At 40.2% G+C, this 19,412-nt stretch overlaps 1 protein-coding gene across 8 annotated transcripts in view; it reads left to right on the top strand.

Annotated features, from left to right (window-relative positions):
- CDC7 (cell division cycle 7) overlaps positions 1–18,637 on the top strand; it is a 30,041-nt gene extending 11,404 nt beyond the window's left edge. For all 8 annotated transcript variants that reach the window (XM_084851939.1, XM_084851947.1, XM_084851944.1 and 5 more), the window contains 8 exons: positions 743–836; positions 923–1,065; positions 2,010–2,262; positions 3,866–3,961; positions 9,549–9,721; positions 11,003–11,085; positions 13,896–14,045; positions 16,384–18,637. In XM_084851939.1, coding sequence (XP_084708065.1) covers positions 743–836; positions 923–1,065; positions 2,010–2,262; positions 3,866–3,961; positions 9,549–9,721; positions 11,003–11,085; positions 13,896–14,045; positions 16,384–16,778 — 1,387 coding nt within the window. In that variant the 3' untranslated portion in view covers positions 16,779–18,637. The remainder of the gene's footprint in view (positions 1–742; positions 837–922; positions 1,066–2,009; positions 2,263–3,865; positions 3,962–9,548; positions 9,722–11,002; positions 11,086–13,895; positions 14,046–16,383) is intronic.
- Positions 18,638–19,412: the final 775 nt, after the last annotated feature.

Below are 19,412 nucleotides of genomic sequence, written 5' to 3'. Positions count from 1 at the left end.
TCCAGTGAAGTATGTTAATGCTGTATGCTGGCAAAGCTGTGTGTACTAGGCCCTAAAAAAATCTGCCAAAATAATTTAATCTAAATTCTACCCCTCTAAAAACCTAGGTTCTGTAAGCTGTGGACATTTTGAACATTTATTTATTACACAATCAGCTTAGCTTACATAATTAATGGCTAAAATTTTGCTTACTTCGCATATTTTTTCCTGCTACTGCTAGTCATGATAAGCACAATGATCTATAATGATCGCTATCTCCACACCACAACCACACACACACACACACAAATCAAGCTTCAACAGACATTGCTCAGGTATTTTCCAAGCTTATCTTCACAACCCCAATTTTTATTTTTACTTTATTTTCAATTTACAACCTGCCCTGTGGTTTTAAAATGTCCTCCAGTTAGACACCTGCTTTAAAAAAAAAGCTGATGTTCTTGTACAGTTGGGGCTCCAAATACCACATTCTGCATGAAATACCATATTCTGCATTTTTTTCTATGTCGTGGCATGCACACAGCTCTGTATACTGGTTAGCAGATATGTGTTGGGTGTAGCTCTTTCTAAATAATGGTGTTCTCTGAGTGGCAGAAATGGGCTATTCTTGGTATGCAGAGATTTTTCTTAAGGGGAGAATGAAGCATCTTAAGAAAAGGAAATGGAAATATAATAATCTCACAGGTGTTGATAACATGGATTTTGTGTGGAAAAAATAACACATTGCCTTTTTTTCTTGTAGGGGACAGGATAATGTCATGGGAGTTAAATACTGTTTTAGAAAAAATGATCATGTGGTTATTGTTATGCCATATCTGGAGCACGAATCCTTTTTGGTGAGTTTTCAAACTTCTTTTGTTAAAAGAACTAAAACACTTAATTGCAAGTGATTGCACAATTATTTATTCCAGTATTCTTATAGGACATCTTGAACTCTCTCTCCTTTGAAGAAGTAAGAGATTATATGTTTAATCTCTTCAGAGCTTTGAAGCGTATTCATCATTTTGGCATTGTTCATCGTGATGTCAAGCCCAGTAACTTCCTGTACAACAGGCAACTCAAAGAGTAAGTCTGCCCAAGTTTTGCTGTGTTATGTTCTTATATGGGAATACCTGTCTTGAAGTACAACAAACTTAATCATTTCCCCATGTCCAGCAGTACACCATGTACTTAGTAAAGGTAACAGCTGCACTAAATGGGAAACATTGGGCCATGAACTGCTGGTAAAGGATGATGGATGGGGGAAGGAGATGCTGAACTGGTCATCTGCCAGCCGCCCTCTGGCAAATTCCCAGACCCTTATTTGCAGGAGGAAAGCAGTGAAAGAGTAAAGCACAGTCTTCACTACCTGCTGGTTTTCTGCTGAAAATCCCCCCTTATGTACACATGCACAAAGTTTTGCAACCAGTCACCATGGGGCTCTTGGCCCTGTGTCTGTCATCAAATGTATAGTTTAGCCCAAGATGTACATTTCTCATATGTACAACTGGATATAGATCACAGGTGCTTCCCATCCTAGCCAGTGGGAGACATACTACTCACTGTCCTGCTTCAGCCTGTGCTGATAGATCACTGCTTCCTGCTTTTCTTTAGTATTAATCTTCTAAGGAACAGGTGTTAGCATTCATACAGAGAAAAATGGAAATTCCCTTTTGAGGCACATCATATTATACTGTCTTGGAACTAATCTTTAGGTGATATACAAATTATAACTTCCCATAATGGGTTCTTGCCCTACACCCTAGATAATACACCTTGACAAAAGAAAGGGAGCTGCCTTGTTGCAAAAGGGGCCAAATTAGATGCAATTTAAATTTTTTTTTTAAATGGAACATAGGAATGCAGACTATCCTTTTTACAAGCTGCTATAGCACAATCAAGCTTCGCCTTCATTACTGTCTTCAAAGTAGCAGCTAAAGAGCAAGACAGCCCCGGGTTCTGATATAACAACAGTTCAGTTGAAGTATTATTAATCACTTACAACCATGTGTTTTAAAATTGTCTTCTAGGTATGCACTGGTTGACTTTGGTTTGGCGCAAGGAACTCCTGAGACAAAAATAGAACTTCTCAAAGTTATCCAATCTGAAGCCCAGCAGGGAAGCTGCACAAACAATAAGCCTCAGATAACTTTGGAAAGCCAGGTTTCTGTGACTTCCATAGCACTACCTAGACAGCTACTTCATCAATCAGCTGCAAAAACTGCTAATAAAAGGCCTTGTTCCATTTCACAAACACAGATTAAACAAGGACACAAAAGAAAGGTTTGGTGCTTTTTTCCATAATGTTGTTGTGTACGTTTATTTAATGAATTACTTTATCCAACAGGGGGAGATGTAATACCAGAATAACATTTCAGTCTCTGTTTCAAAATCTTTGTCCTTATATAAAGTATTGAAAAACGTTTGCTAAAAACAATTATACAACTCACAAAATTGGAATTTGTTTCTCTGCAAGAATTGTTCTTGCACAACATTTGTATGAGGGCATTGCCAAGATACTGTGATCCAGATTAATGATTGCAGAATAACTAAAATCCTGGGTCTGGTTCCCTATCACAAACACTTCTCCATAGTGAGGTGCACTGCTCCACCCATTAGACTGAGTGTTCACTGCCATGTTTGAGGCAGCTGCATACATCTGTTTAACTACAAGTACACATTGGAGAGCTACAGTCACTCATGGCTTCTTGCTGTGCAAAAGCAGCAGGAAAGTTAGATGTAGGAATGTAGGTACTTTAGATATGAGAAGAGTACACCTTGTATACTGAGATGCCATCCTTAGAGAGCACGTTCAGTCAATAAACATGGATATATTTACCTTGAAAATGCTTCAATAAACTGTTATTTTAGCAAACTGTAATTGGAGCAGTAGAACCATTACCCCTTTCTTCCACCGCCCCTAAAGGTCCAAATCATGTTTATTGGAATATCCTTGCAACTCTATATATTATTTCAGGTGAATTACCTTGAAATGTGATCATGATCTTAAATTAGAAATAGGCATTCTGACTTTTAAAGTCTTCTGGGAAGATCTGCTTTTCTACACTCTAATTGTCCTGTAATCCACTAACAGTGTATGTTTAATCAGAAGTAAGTCTGCTTGAGTTCGAAGTCCAAGTAAGTATGCATAGGATTGCAGCTTAAATTCCTTACATGCACTCTAGTACATCTATGTACCCATGACAGTTCTTTGTACTTCAACTAACTTTTTCCTGTGTCCCTGAACTAACAGTGGAGGGAATAAACCCTTATTTGTTAGTTCAGCACATGGAGCTGGTGGAAGAATTGGGAAAGTCCAAGGTGTATACACATATGCAATGACAAGTACACATTAGGAAATCAGTAAGTTTAAGCCATTTTAACTGAGTATCCCCATATAAGGAGAATTTATATGCCAACTGGAAAGCTTGTTGACAATTAAATCTTTAAATGTATAGCATAGCTCCATATCTCACTTGTTTCCAAGTAATGTACAATTCAGACTCATTTATCCAGATCGTTGGGATATAGTGAAATGCTTTATCAAAATTCTAAAAACGTACTTTTATCCATAAGGTTGCCCTGATCTGGGGAAGTTATAGTACATTTGGAAGACTAGTGCTTTCATTTATATGAAACTTAATGAGAATGTTGTTATATGGCAATGCAAGTGCCTGTCTTGTTTTCTCTAGAAAAATGAGGCATGGTTTGCTATGTAAGCATGTTTACCGTTCAGTCTAGACTGTTCTCACAATAAATTTGTCCACTAAGAAGGCTTGCATTCAGCTGTTTCTTGTGTTATCTCACAAACAATTTTTAAAAGACAGACTGCAATTGACAGTGTGTTAGAGATAGAATCCTTATTGTCCTCTTTCTGACACTGTAGGAGGGGCCTGAGTGCCTTTCTGTTCAGCGTTCTGTATTTGGAGAGAGAAATTTCAATGTCCGAAGTTCTGCATTTCAAGACCGTTCCACAGTTAAAGTAAGTATTGTTTGTTAACCACAGACAAATCAATTGCATATTCATTAGCCCATCTAATATTTATAGCATTTTAAGACTACATAGGTCAAGTCAGACGTATTTTGACTGTGTAGTACAACAGCCTTGCAAATATGTCCACAAAAGTTACTAGCCCACACATAGTTTTACTAGGCTGCCTGTGCGCATAGCCCAGTGTTAGTCCTTCCTCATGCTTTGATGGCCTGAAAGGGGAGAAAAAAGGGTTTCGTGAAGACTGTGCACAGCTGGAAACATTACAGCATTAATAATAGTCTTGGGGTTGGATCCAGGTTTGGTCATACCTAGAGCAGACACCCCCTTCATGGATCACTGCCTTGTTGTGGCGAAGGGGCTTGCGTAACTCAGTGAAGCCATAAGCCATGCCGTGCAGGGCCACCCAAGACGGACAGGTCATGGCAGAGAGTTCTGACAAAATGTGGTCCACTGGAGAAGGAAATGGCAACCCACTCCAGTATTCTTGCCAAGAAAACCCCATGGAACGTATCACAAGGCTAAAAGATACGACGCCGGAAGATGAGCCCCTCAGGTCAGAAGGTGTCCAATATACTACTGGGGAAGAGCAGAGGATATTTCCAAGTAGCGCCAGAAAGAGTGAAGCGGCTGGGCCAAAGCCGAAAGGACACTCAGCTGTGGATGTGTCTGGTGGTGAAAAGAAAATCCGATGCTGTAAAGAACAATATTGTTTAGGAACCTGGAATGTTAGATCATTGAATCAAGGTAAGCTGGAGGTGGTCAAACATGAGATGGCAAGATTGAACATTGACATCTTGGGAATCAGCCAACTAAAATGGACAGGAATGGGCGAATTTAATTCAGGTGACCATCATATCTACTATTGTGGCCAAGAATCCCTTAGAAGAAATGGAGTAGCACTCATAGTCAACAAAAGGGTGGGAAAAGCAGTACTGGGGTACAATCTTAAAAATGATAGAATGATCTCAGTACGAATCCAAGGCAAACCATTCAACATCACAGTAATTCAAGTCTATGCCCCAACCACTGATGCCGAAGAAGCTGAGGTTGATCGGTTCTATGAAGACCTCCAACACCTTCTAGAACTAACACCAAAAAAAGATGTCCTCTTCATCGTAGGGGACTGGAATGCTAAAGTAGGAAGTCACCGGGATAACAGGCAGGCATGGCCTTGGTGTACAAAATGAAGCAGGACAAAAGCTAATAAGAGTTTTGCCAAGAGAACACGCTGATCATAGCAAACACTCTTTTCCAACAGCACAACTCTACACATGGACATCACCAGATGGTCAATATCGAAATCAGATTATGTCCTTTGCAGCCAAGGATGGAGAAGCTCCATACAGTCAGTAAAAACAAGACCTGGAGCTGACTGTGGCTCAGATCATGAGCTGCTTCTTGCAAAATTTTGGCTTAAATTGAAGAACGTAGGGAAAACCACTAAACCATTCAGGTATGACCTAAATCATATCCCTTATGAATATACAGTGGAGGTGAGGAATAGATTTCAGGGATTAGACCTGATAGACAGAGTGCCTGAGGAACTATGGACGGAGGTCCGTAACATTGTTCAGGAGGCAGCAATGAAATCCATCCCAAAGAAAAAGAAATGCAAGAAAGCCAAGTGGCTGTCTGATGAGGCTTTACAAGTAGCTGAGGAAAGAAGGGAAGCAAAAAGCAAGGGAGAAAGGGGAAGATATATCCAACTGAATGCAGAGTTCCAGAGAATAGCAAGGAGAGACAAGAAGGCCTTCTTAAATGAACAATGCAAGGAAATCGAGGAAAACAACAGAATGGGAAAGACTAGAGATCTCTTCAAGAAAATTGGAGATCTCAAGGGAACGTTTTGTGCAAAGACGGGCATGATAAAGGAGAAAGAAGGCAGGGACCTCACAGAAGCAGATGAGATTAAGAAAAGGTGGAAAGAATACACAGAAGAACTATACAGGAAATATCTTAATGTCCTTGATAGCCATGATAGTAATGTCCTTGATAGCCATGATAGTAATGTCCTTGATAGCCATGATAGTGCGGTCACTGAACTTGAGCCGGACATCCTCGAGAGTGAAGTCAAGTGGGCCTTAGGAAGCATTAGTAACAACAAAGCTAGCGGAGATGACAGTATTCCAGCTGAGCTATTTAAAATCCTAAAAGATGATGCTGTTAAAGTGCTGCACTCAATATGCCAGCAAATTTGGAACACTCAGCAATGGCCGCAAGACTGGAAAAGGTCAGTTTACATTCCAATTCCAAAGAAGGGCAACGCCAAAGAGAGTTCAAACTACCGCACAATTGCGCTCATTTCACATGCCAGCAAGGTGATGCTCAAAATCCTACAAGCTAGGCTTCAGCAGTATGCGAACCGAGAACTACCGGAAGTACAAACTGGGTTTCGAAGAGGCAGAGGAACTAGAGATCAAATCGCCAACATTCGCTGGATCATGGAGAAAGCAAGAGAATTCCAGAAAAACGTCTATTTCTGCTTCATTGACTACGCTAAAGCCTTTGATTGTGTGGATCACAACAAATTGTGGCAAATTCTTAAAGTGATGGGAGTACCAGACCACCTTACCTGTCTCCTGAGAAACCTGTACGAGGGTCAAGAAGCAACAGTAAGAACCGGACATGGAACAACCGAGTGGTTCAAAATTGGGAAAGGAGTATGACAAGGCTGCATATTGTCACCCTGCTTATTTAACTTATATGCAGAGTACATCATGAGAAATGCTGGGTTGGATGAATCAGAGGTCGGAATTAAGACTGCTGGGAGAATTATCAACAACCTCCGATATGCAGACGATACCACCCTAATGGCAGAAAGCGAAGAGGATCTCAAGAGCCTCTTGTTGAGGGTGAAAGAGGAGAGTGCAAAAGCTGGTTTGAAACTCAACATTAAAAAAACTAAGATCATGGCATCTGGCCCTATCACATCCTGGCATATAGAAGGGGAAGAAATGGAAGCAGTGACAGATTTTACTTTCTTGGGCTCCAAGATCACCACAGACGGTGACTGTAGCCATGAAATTAAAAGACGCTTGCTCTTTGGGAGGAAAGCTATGGCAAACCTAGATAGCATAGTAAGAAGCAGAGACATCACTTTGCCAACAAAGGTCCGTCTAATCAAAGCTATGGTTTTCCCAGTAGTAATGTATGGCTGTGAGAGCTGGACTATAAGGAAGGCTGAGCACCGAAGAATTGATGCTTTCGAACTGTGGTGCTGGAGAAGACTCTTACGAGTGCTCTGGACTGCAAGGAGGTCAAATCAGTCAATCCTAAAGGAAATCAACCCTGAGTGCTCATTGGAAGGACAGATGCTGAAGCTCAAATATTTTGGCCACCTAGTGCGAAGAGAAAACTCTCTGGAAAAGACCCTGATGCTGGGAAAGACTGAAGGCAAAAGGAGAAGGGGACGGCAGAGGATGAGATGGCTAGATAGCATCACCGATGCAATGAATATGAACCTGAGCACACTCCGGGAGAGTGCGCAGGACAGGAAGGCCTGGCTATGATCCATGGGGTCACGAAGAGTCGGACACGACTGAACAACTGAACAACAACAACAAGAGCAGACACATTAAAATTAATGGTACTTAAGAGAAGTTATCTATTAATTATTTAAAATGGTTTTTCGACTGCCTTTAAGTATGACTAAATGTGGATTCAACCCCTGTTAAATAATGATTCTAATTCAGGCTAATAAATAGCCACTCACTTAATGAGTATTGCTTCCTCGCAACCAGGTAGGAAAGCTTTTGTAAGCTGGTAGAAAACTAGTTCCTTTTTTTGTTTATTTCTCACTAGCAGTGTGTGGTGAATAACCAACTACTAGACCCCTGTATAGACAAAGTCGGTCAATTTAGGACCCACTGAAAGTAGTGAGACAATTTTTCCACAGCTATGGGTTGAACTGGACTTGATGACAACCATGGGTATTAACAAAAATGGGAACCCTGTGTTGAATTCCTCCTCCTTTCCCCCATAACATGTACATATAGAAACAAATGAGATGTGAAGGTCCGGAAAAAGAACCGGAGTGGAAAAATTGAACAGCTTTAGATTATGAAATACTTTCTTTTAGAATTTAAGACAAGGTGTTTATATATTGTTACCAAGGTTTGCCCCCCCAAATTATTTTTTAAAACTCTGTAATAAAAATACTTTTATGGAAAAACTAGAGACATAAAATGTCTGAAAAGAATGAAGCCACTGGGGGGAAATGTTTTTATAATCCTCTGTAAGATTCTTAGCATGGCTGTTTCTTCCATTTCTTATTAAAATTATTGATCCAGTGTATCTTTACTAATAAACATTTTGGGATGCTGCAAGTCATGCTCACTTTTCCAACATGTGGATCGAGTCACCATATGTGAAGAAAATGTGCATTCTTGACAGTTTGGGGTTTGTTCTACAGAGTCTTGTGTTTTTGGACTTGTCTTCCTCTGTGTCCAGTTCTTCCTGCTGCTTCTGGCTTCTAGGATGGTTCAGATGTTTCAGGGACTGCTTGCTGAAGTTCCCTCTGGTCAGATATAGACTAGGAACCTAAAATACTTTGTATATAACTTGGTTTGCTCATAAAATTATCATGTTTGTTTTATTAAATGTTTAAAGTATAGTTTATTCACACAATTACACATTTACTAGCTGGGTTTACTTTTAAAAGTGTTTAAATATAATGATAATTTATGAGCAAACCAAGTTATATAGAATTTAACTTTAGGAACGTAAAGGCTGCTTTCTGTTCCTAAAGAAGCGTTCCCCAACCTGGTGCCCTCCAGTTATTTTGGACTACAATGCCCAGCGTTTCTGACCATTGGCCATGCTGCCTGAGGCTGACGGTAGCCAAAGTCCAAAATATCTGGAGGGCATGAGTTGGGGAAGGCTGTCCAAAAGCAAAAACGTGACTTTAGTTCTGTAAACAGCATTTAAAAATACGTATTGCTTATTTTTCAGTTTTTCCCCAAACCTCTGTTTTTTCCAACCCCCCCCCCCCCTGGTTTTTTTCCATGGCTTCAAAATTTCTGGAAATTTTACATCTCTACACATGACATGACATCGTCACGCATTTCCCCATCCTCTATGGCAGCCAGTAATATGTAGCAGGAACAGGAAAGCGCGTGACATGATGACAAATCCCACAGGTCCATAACTACATATTACTGTTGAAGGATGAAACTTGAGATTGGATTGCTATTTTTGGAAGCAGCCCCTGTTGAGCATCACTTCAATTTCCAATATAAAGTCCCCTTAATTTCAGTGGAACTTAAGCATGACTCACTTTTGGTTTGGATTAAACCCCTATACATATCTATTTCTGTAATTTCATAATATTAAAGTGTTCTGTATATTAGTACACTTACTAAAATGTCTAATTTACCTTGCATCCCACAAAATTAGAATTCCTGAAATACCTTGCAATGTTTTAATAGCCAGTGGGATTTATTGCTAGCAAGTCTTGTGAATTTGGCAAGCTGCCTTTATAAATGCTGCTTAATACAACTTTTACTTCTTTGAGAGTAGCTAGAGTCAAAGTTGTGTTTAAGTATGTCTTGCATTAAAAATATAACATACATTGCAGCTCATAAAGCAGTCCAGAGTGGCGGATATTGCATCTAGAAAACTGTCAGCGAAGAAGAAGACAATTTCAACTGTGAATAATGGCTTAGCCAAGAAAGCTGCCAGCAGTTGTCCAGCTAACTTGACCTGTGACTGTTATGCAAAAGATAGAGTTTGCAGTGTTTGTCTTTCAAGGTAATTAGCTTTGATGCAATAAACGAACATCTGTGCCGTCAAAGGATGTTAAAAACATGGATTAATTGGACAAAAGATTTAGCAAGCACAAGGTAGTATTAGACTTATGCAATGCAACAGCATAGAAATATGTCAGAAGCTTATTTTGTGCAAACTACTTCATTCAGGTGTTCACTTTCAGTACTGGTATTCTCAGCACCCACAAATTCTGACTACACTTTTGTTTAAATATTTTATGTAGAAGCTTTCCTTACAATACTGTCAGTTCTTTTCTATGCAAGCTACAACAATCACTTGTCCCCTCTTAAGTTCTGTCTCTTGTCTATTACTGTGTTGGTACAATATCCAAAACCAGAAAGATATGCCAGCATTGTAGAAATATTAACAAGGTGGGAGGCACAATATATTGGCACAGACATTTAGGTTCAGATTTCCAGTTATGCCTTGGTCTGCAAACAGGTCTAGGTCCTATAACTATGAAATATCAAATAATCCTGCTAGCAACATGCAGCAATAGAATAAATAACACTTTCAAAGTTTTCTGCTGTGACTCTTCAGCTTCTGGGATCTGTTGGATGAGATCAATATACATACGCAGGCTCCTCACAGTCATGATACCGTAGCTAGAAGTGAAAACCCTGTGTAGTGTTAGCTCTCTATCTCTGCCATCCAAAGAAATGAAAACATTAATTTAGTAGGGCGCTTACAGCTCTGCTGATTCTCTTATGCCCCACCAATTCCTGTCTGCAAGTGGGCCCCACCGCTTACAGAACAAAGCTTTAGCGCTTCCAGGGCAACCAGAAATGAGTGAAAACACTCATTCCTGGAACGGGGCAGGTTGGTGGGGCTTGCATAAGGGGGCTCTCCCAGCCTGTCCCAGTCGAGAAACTAGTATTTCCACTCATTTCAGGGATTCCTCTGGGAAGCACTAAATCTCTTGCAGAAGTGGTCGGTCCTGCTTGTACAACGGAATTGGCGGAACCCACTGCTTGCACAACAGAATCTATGAGGCACAAGAGAATTGGTGGGGGTGTAAACGCCACTTTGGATTCTGCCCCTTGTCTGTGAATATAATATTGGGAGGGTAACAGAAGTTGGCGTTGAGGCTATGAGGGCAGGATTGACTGACCCCAGTCCTGAATTTAAAGGAAAGGGTTGCTGCCAGAGAGCTAGGTTCTATTACTTTGCTGAATGTTCACTAATGCCACCATATCTTAGGAGAGAAAGTTCAAATTGTGTGCAATTACTTTCTAAATGTCCTTTTCTTGTTTTAACCCCAAGGCGTCAGCAGGTTGCCCCAAGGGCTGGCACACCAGGATTCAGAGCACCAGAAGTATTAACTAAGTGTCCTAATCAAACTACAGGTACAATATGTCAGACTAAAACGAGATACCTCTATGCACTAGATATCTTCTTCTATAAGTATTAAAGAACTCAGTTCTGTTGAGTAAATAAACTCTTGTAACTTGGGCAGGGCAATCCTGTTTGTAGCAGCATGGAGCTCTAATGGTGAACAAACAAACCCATCCAAAGCTTTCCCAGGCTTGTGCCAACAGGGCAGAAAGAAGGGAGGAGAGGTATTTTCTTTCCTTCCTTCCTGTTCTGGGTTTGTTTGCTTGTTTTTAACAATCCCCTTCCCATTGCAACCAATACTAGGGAAATTATGTATGCTAGTTCCAGGGCTGACATACATTTTCCCCCATGTTAGGAGCATATGTGGGGACTAGGATGGCCTTGGATCCTATGGAAGGGGCATCTGAGATCGGATCTCCCCCTCCATGGTTAGAACTGTCTCCCCACCCTTGAAGGAAGAGATCTGAACTGTCCTATGGCCCCTAGGACACCCCCCCCCCCCCGAAGACCACAGGACTGCAGCTTAAATATTGTAAAACAGTTTTTCTTCAAAACAACCTTGTTATCTAGAGTAAAAAATAGTTTTGTATATGCTTTTGTTTTATTTGAGATATTTACTATGGTATTGGGAGTTAGCAGCTTTTTTTATTATAAACAGGGAAAAGGCAAAAAGTTCCAGCACGTGAAGCTTTGTGTCAACTTGAGTTTTTAAATGTCTCCAGTGTTAACACCTCAGAGATTGAGAGATCATATTCATCAACAGTCTCTTAGGGCAAGCATAATTAACATAATATGCCTGCAAGCAGATTTTTTAAAAAGATTACAAGAAAAGCTGACTTACGAAATTTAATCTTTCTAAGCAGATGGAAATGTGTGGATGTCGATGAGCAGCATTAATATTATTGGCATATGAGTATTCTTCCCCAGGTATTTATCAGGCAACCTTTACATCCAGGATGATGCCCATCCTGGATGGAAGACAAGGTCAACTAACTTGTTAGGGGAAGAGGCTTCCTACTTTTCCAAATCAATCCTGTTTAATAAATGGGAAGCAGGTTGTCTAGGGGCTTTTAAAAGGAAAAAAATCCTTTTTTTTCCCCTGCACCACTTACCTCTACCCACTGCAGCTATAGTCTGATGAGCCCCAGGACAGTTACATTCAGGAAGGATTAGAATGGGGTGGGTGTGGAGAGCCAGAACTTCCTCTGGCAAAAATCATGCCAGATCAAGTCAGCCAGAAGCATTTCCAAATCTACCATAGGTGGAAGAGTAGCAAGTATGTTTTGGATCGCAAAAGTTTTGAACCCAGATATCTCTGGTTCCATTCCTGTACTCTGTCCACTTTACTACACTGGCTTATTCCACCTCTATGCTTTTGAAAATTACAGTGAATATTGATAGATATTCCTTTAGATTCTATGTTTCACTTCTGCTTGGTCCTTCTTTCCCACATTTCATTGGTAAACTTCATAAAATATAAAAACTAAATATAACTAGGTACAAGTCCCATTAATAAGCAAATAAAGTACAAGTCCCATTAATAAGCAAATAAGCACAATCCAACCAAAATTAAGCTGGCATAAATCACATTGATTTGATTTCATTGGGAGTGATATGTGCTTAACGCCTTTACTGAAGTCAATGAGACTTCAGAAGTGAAGTGCTTAATTGTGGCTGGATTAAACCCCATTGTCTATGGCATTCATATGATGACTTCCCTTGTCTTAAATATACCTTGTCCAGACATGTGGCACTGGCAGTGGTTTTCATGTGTATTCCCAATTTATTTCTTCATGAGCATCTCTGCGCATTTAGAACTGCCCCTTTCGCTGAAGTGAATGGAGCAGCCCACACATGCAAGATCTTGGTATGTCAGCATATTTGGAGTTTTCAATTGGGATAGTTTCCAGTAAACATTTTTGACAAGCATGTTTTCTTAGGTATATTCAATTGTAAATACTAGCTAGAGTTAAATCTGTATGCTATTATGCTGTTGTATGCATCAGTGGTAAGATACACAGTCGCTTAAGTACACATGAAACTTTATTTAAATTGGCAATCACATCTTGCAGATAGAGTAGCCTTTTGCTGAAGCACATCAAGATCTAAATAATTATAATATCACTGAGCAAATGTAAATCAAAATTAGCTTTTGGTTTTCACCTCTTAGTCCATCCTTCCCCAACTTGGTGTCCTCCAGATGTGCTGGACTATAGCTCCCAGAATCCCCGAGGCAGCATGGCTGGCTGGGGAATTCTGGGAGTTGTAGTCCAACACATCTGGGGGGCACCAGGTTGGAGAAGGCTTCCCTATGGCGCAATCCTATGCAGATAAACGTCCACCTCCAAACTCAGGCGACTGTCTATCCAGTGCAGGGCAGGAGAAACACAGAGGGGATCATTCCCTCCATGCTTCTCCTGCCCTGCATTTGCGGCTAGACAGCTGATTTCAGTTGTCTAGCCACGGGGGGCAGAGTGGGGGAGGAGGCTGCCAGACCACACATAGGATGTGTCGTACCAGCATTTCCACCTGCCCCGGAACGCCCCCAGACATGCCCTGTTTTGACCGCTCTGTGTTCCTCTTGCAAGCATGGGACTTTTCCGCACTGCTTGCAAGGCGGTAGGGAAGGGGTGGGGAAGGTCGGTTCTCCAGGAACCGACCTTGGAGCGCGGGCTCTGAGGTCGGTTCACGGAAAACCAGATATCCTATGGCTGTCTAGCCACTGATGAGCGGCCATAGGATTGCTCCCTCCATCTTACAAACACAGGCAACAAACTGGAACTATAAATCTTTGTCACTAAAGGTTTGTTTTTAATTGCAGCAATTGACATATGGTCTGCAGGAATCATATTTCTTTCTTTGTTGAGTGGCCGGTATCCGTTTTACAAAGCAAGTGATGATTTAACAGCTTTGGCACAGATTATGACTATTCGTGGATCCAGGGAAACTATTCAAGCTGCTAAAACATTTGGTATGCAGGTGTTTTGTGTGTGTTTGTGTGAGAGAGAGAGAGAGAGAGAGAGAGAGAGATTCAATGTATGTTCAATCTGGTCCGAGGTATCAGTTTGCTGTCTTTCTGTAGATAATTTGTGTTTATATTCCTGGAGACTTGCATAACTTCATATAAAACAGCATTGGAATTCATTGATCTAAACATCAAGATCGGAACACCTCAAGTCAATTTCATGACTTCTAAATTATCCCAGTAAAAACAGACTTCTATAAAAATACAGTCAAACAAGAGGGCTGCAACCAATGATGTGGCTGACTATTTCTAATCAATATATGAATATCAGCTCTGCAGCTCATGTCTACTATTCCTCTTTGTTCCCATTCTCCCCTCCTAAAATCCTCCTCCTAGCATTCCTTTGGCTTCATTCCTCTGTAATGTTTCCTGTTCCATTCTTCCTATCCTAGGCCATTGGCCATGCTGTCTGGGGCAGATGGGAGCTGTAGTCCAAAAAACTTGCCTGCCTCTGCCTTAGCCTGTCTGCCTTCTCAGGCCCCTGCCACCTCCTTTGCTAAGCCCCTACTTCTACCTCCTTATTTCTCTTCTGCCTGCCCTTTTTAGTTTAGTTAGTTATATACCTTTTCCGCAATGGATCTGTGCCCAAAGCTGCTCACAGTAAACATCAACATTATCAAAACGCAACACCACATTTCAAAAAACCAGTTCATTACAAAATATATCAACAAGTCAAATAAGACAAAATTAGTAATTCCGTAAACATAGCTTAATTCAATATTACAAAGAAATAATTTAGACTTAATATAAAACAAGTGAAGCAAAATCAAAACGAACAGGACAAGAAAAATCTAAACCAACCCTCCTGCTTTTGCTAGTCCTGCCACGCTCCAAGGGACAACAACAGCTCCGTTTAAATACAGTTCAGAGATCTTGAGGTCTTGTGGAGTCCTCTCACCAGGTTAGGTGGTTCACAGCTGGATCCCTCATATCCTCCAAAAGCCGTGGCAGCAGCAAGAGGAAAATGCTGGGCAGTGGCAATAAAAGCAACTCCTCTTCCCCGGCCTTCCAGGTGTGTTAGTTGCTAGGAACATTGGAAACTGCCTTATACTGCGTCAGACCAGTGGTCTGTCTAGCCCAGTATTGACGACACTGACTGGCAGCAGCTCTCCAGGGTTTCAGGCAGGAATTTTTCCAGCCCTACCTGGATATGGCAGGTATTGAACAGGGACCTTCTTTATGCAAAATGTGCTCTACCGCTGAGCCACAGCCCCTAGTGCTTGTGCTGGTCTTGCTGCCTGTCTCTGTTTAGGATGAGAGCAGCTCACTTGATGGTAGCCAGAGAAACGTCGGCCTGTTCTATCCCTCTGTGACTTTAAGGCAGCTCTGCAAATTGCTGCCAATGGCTTCAGTGTTGCTACTGCTGCTCCAGATGAATGTAAGCTGCCTTGGGTTCCTTGCAAGAGGGAAAAAGGCGGGATATAAATGCAATAAAAATAAATAGATAAATAAATGAAGAATTCCTTTGTTGAATCATCATATAGATATTTATCAAATGTCTGCTCTTAATGTTTCAGGAACTGATTACTGACAGCAAACATAGCTGTTTTAATAACTAAATATGTATGTCCACATATAATAATTTTTATCTGCATACAGAACCAAAGTATTAATAGGCTAATCATATGTATTTCTCTAACTTAAACCTGATGGTGTCAGTCACAGAGCTGTATTTTTCATTATTTTACAGATTGTTTTAATATATGAAAAGGTTTCAGAAGCACACAGTGGTTCACATTAAGCTGCATATTCTGTGTGTAGAGCTTTTCCAACAATCTCTTTCTCTTCTCTCTCAGTATAGGTAAGAGTGCATAGAAGAGTGCTCTCAGGTCAGAATAGCCAGTACTCGAGCCCTATGTCCAACTTGTCTAGCATGCGCTAGACTTGTCTTAGCCGTTTGCTATTCAATTACAAAATAGCTATTCCCTTACAAAAATTATTTATTTATTTATTTCATTTATATGCCACCCAATAGCCGAAGCTCTCCTTATTGGAAATAGCAATGTGGCAGATGCATCTCTTATCCATCAAGTCTGTATCTATAAAAGAAGCTTCAACACAGGGAAAAAAACATAACCCTTTTGCAAGTTATGTTCCTACAAATGGTTTGCTCCTTAAATGACAAGCTAGTTACATTATTTGACAGATTTGTAGTATTTTGTAGATGAAGAGGGAGGGAGGGAAGGAGAGACAGTATATACAATTATAGTGTTAGAATGTGTATTTTGGAAGCTGCCTTGAATAGTAAAGAACACCCATTCTAACAACCTTGCTTTTCACATAGGCAAATCAATATTGTGTAGCAAAGAAATCCCAGCACAGGATTTAAGGAAGCTCTGTGAAAGGCTGAGAGGAAAAAGTACCAGCATTGACATCTCAACAGGTGACGGACAGATGAGTCTTTCTCAGGAACCTGCTTTACCGGTTGAAATTGGCAGTACTTCAGAGTCCGCAGTTCAGATACTCAAAAAACACATGCAGTATCAGAAGCAAAGTTGTCATGAAGGTGATGGGATAGATATTAGGAGTATGGAAAAGGCACCTGATCTAAAAGGATGGGACAGAGTTCCTGATGAGGCCTATAATCTTCTCGATAAACTGCTAGACTTAAATCCTGCTACAAGAATAACTGCAAAGGATGCCTTGTTGCATCCTTTTTTCAAAAATTTGAAGCAGTGAAAATACACTTGACTCTGTAGAGTGTGCGTGTGTGTAAGTAATCCTAGAGGCAGTGGAATTCACTATCTTCATATCTTTAAATGAAATCAGAATCCTGAGAGAGAGATTGCTTCCACTTACTTGGCTTCAGAGCAGCATTCATCTTGCTGTAACTAAGTAAATACATTTCTGTTTGGGGGGACAGATTTTTTTTCATGATCTATTGAGCCATTTCAAAATGCTTTTGATTCTGTTGTACCCTCAGTGGTACATCTGCAGGTGTATTGAACCCTCATGGGCTAATTTGTACCCTAGAATGGTGCCAGTACGGTCTCTACACATTGCTTGGAACAATATCTGCATGAGGTTCTTTTGTGCCACATTGTTCTTGAGTTCTCGGAGTACAGCTACTTTCATCACAGTTCCTAATATCCAGTACAGATGTGCCTTAGATGGCTGCGCAGTGTGCTACGTATTGGAAGGATACCAATACGAGATTGTGACAGAGGAAAGATTGATGTGTGTGTGTGTATTTGGATTTCCAGCCTCACAGATATTAAAGGACTGATTAGTATGATTGATAACTTGATCTCCTTATTGGAAGACATGTGAATGCCTTTACTTTGGGCCAGTTTGCACTGAACAGCCCACCATGGCTTAAACAGCCCACCATGTTTTGATTGTGCGATCAGGTGTAGTATGAAGTGACTGCAAACATGGCTGCTGTAGCATGTGTGTTGTCTTACTATCTAAATTCAAAGACTCTTTTTTCCTTGCCCAACTTTCCCTTCTTCCCATCCGCTTAACTATCAAGACTAATGTAATTTTCATGCCATTAATGGCCATTGAAATTAATGAAGGCATCCGGCAAAGGTTTGCTTTCTGTGAAGTATTGAAGTAGTAAAAAATGATGCCCGTGTATTCTTGAAACCTTTTCTCTTAGGGAATGTGACACCTCTCCCTTCCTAACCCATAAACATTTGGGATGGATTCCGTTGCTCTGTGTTGCATACAGTCTATATTTTTCTCATGTTAAAGTGACACATATGTGTTGTCAGTGCTCATCAACCACTAGTTTACTGATTCTTTTGCATAGCATGTATGATTGTCAGAACAACTGTGTTATAAGCTTTGACGGTTTTGCTAGAATGACCAAAACAAAGCTTTATATTTTATTAAAATAAAAATTATTATGTAACAGACACAAATATTGATAAGAAAAGGATTTCTTCAGAATTTCCCCCCTATTTTGTTGCTTTGTTACAAAGCACTTTTGAGGTAGCCTTACTATACCCATACCCTCGTTAAAGGATTTACTATTGTATTTAGAACAAGGTTTACAAGGAAGTAAGCTAATTAAGGGCACAATGTGCACGATTGCAGACTAAGGTTGCAATATAGGTATGCTTACTGTCAAGTAAATTGTCCTTACTTCTGAGGAAATGTACATAGGATTAAGATGCATATTAGTTCAATAGTCATCCTGGCTCAAATATTCAATGCATTTTCTATACTCATATCTGTGGGGAGAAGGTCATGTCTGATCACTAAGCCCTGCATGAAATGCAGTGATGGCATCAGAGGTTTTGTGTTCAAATGAACATGGCACAGCCTGAGACAGGTGTTATGCTCACTGCAGTATGAAAAGATACGGGGTGCATATGCCTGATTATATTTGTTGTTGTGTGTTTTTTTTACGGAGGGCTACTTTTGCAAAATGTCGTCTAGTCCAAAACTAGGGTGTTAGAAATATAATGTTTAGTTTTATGTTGAAATTTTGATAAAGCTTTTTGTTAAATCCTTTATTCTTTATATTGAGAGAAGAGATTAATAAAGCTCATTTTAGAGTAATTCCTCAATTACAGAACTACTCAATATTTTTCCCAATTTCTGTTTTAATTTTATCATTGAAACTAATGCAGGCTACGCTAAGAATTACAATGCAAGCAGATAATTACATCACTGGCACTATTCATGAACCATTTTTTAAAAGATCATGAAATATGAAAATCATCAGCATAGCCCTATCAATACATCTAGCTTTTGTCATTTTGTACTAGATATACTTTCTAAGTTAACTGCTGTCTTATACCACCTTAGTGATTTCCCCCAAAATCAGTTGATATAGGTTGCAGTCCTATATCTACTTCCCTGGGAGTAATTAAATTGAATTCAGTGGGACTTCTGGGTAGATATGTAGGATGGATTGCTTAATTACTTATAGAAATACATGCTCCTATACATCTTAACATTTGTATCAAAACCTTTCTAAATAAGTTTCAGTGATGGAATAATTAACTGCATTTAGCTGCAGATGAAAAACAGTTTTCAGTAGAATGATACTTGAATCAAGTTTTTTGGAAGAGCGCAGGGATACCTTTTTTTTACTGCTTTTGGCATCAGCTGTTAAAGATAAATGTTTGCAGATGTCAGAATATTGATTGCAGAAAGTCTTGAAACCCTCAAAACCCTGGGGCCTAGGTCTTAGTAATTTCTGCTGTTTATGTAATTTCAGCACAGCACGTCACTGCGAAGTTATTTATTTAAAGGAACTGCAGCCAAATTTAGCAGGCAGAGCCTTCTGCCAGTGCTTATAGACATATTGTTTCCTCCATCATTCTTGTATGGTGTCGATGAGCTTGATAGAATATTAGT

This window comes from Heloderma suspectum, chromosome 4 (genome assembly GCF_057233095.1).
Source record: "Heloderma suspectum isolate Gila_16-S chromosome 4, 16-S_ref, whole genome shotgun sequence".
Classification (NCBI taxonomy): Eukaryota; Metazoa; Chordata; class Lepidosauria; order Squamata; family Helodermatidae; genus Heloderma; species Heloderma suspectum.
Note: the sequence above shows the minus strand (reverse complement) of the source record. Positions and strands in the feature narration are given on the sequence as shown.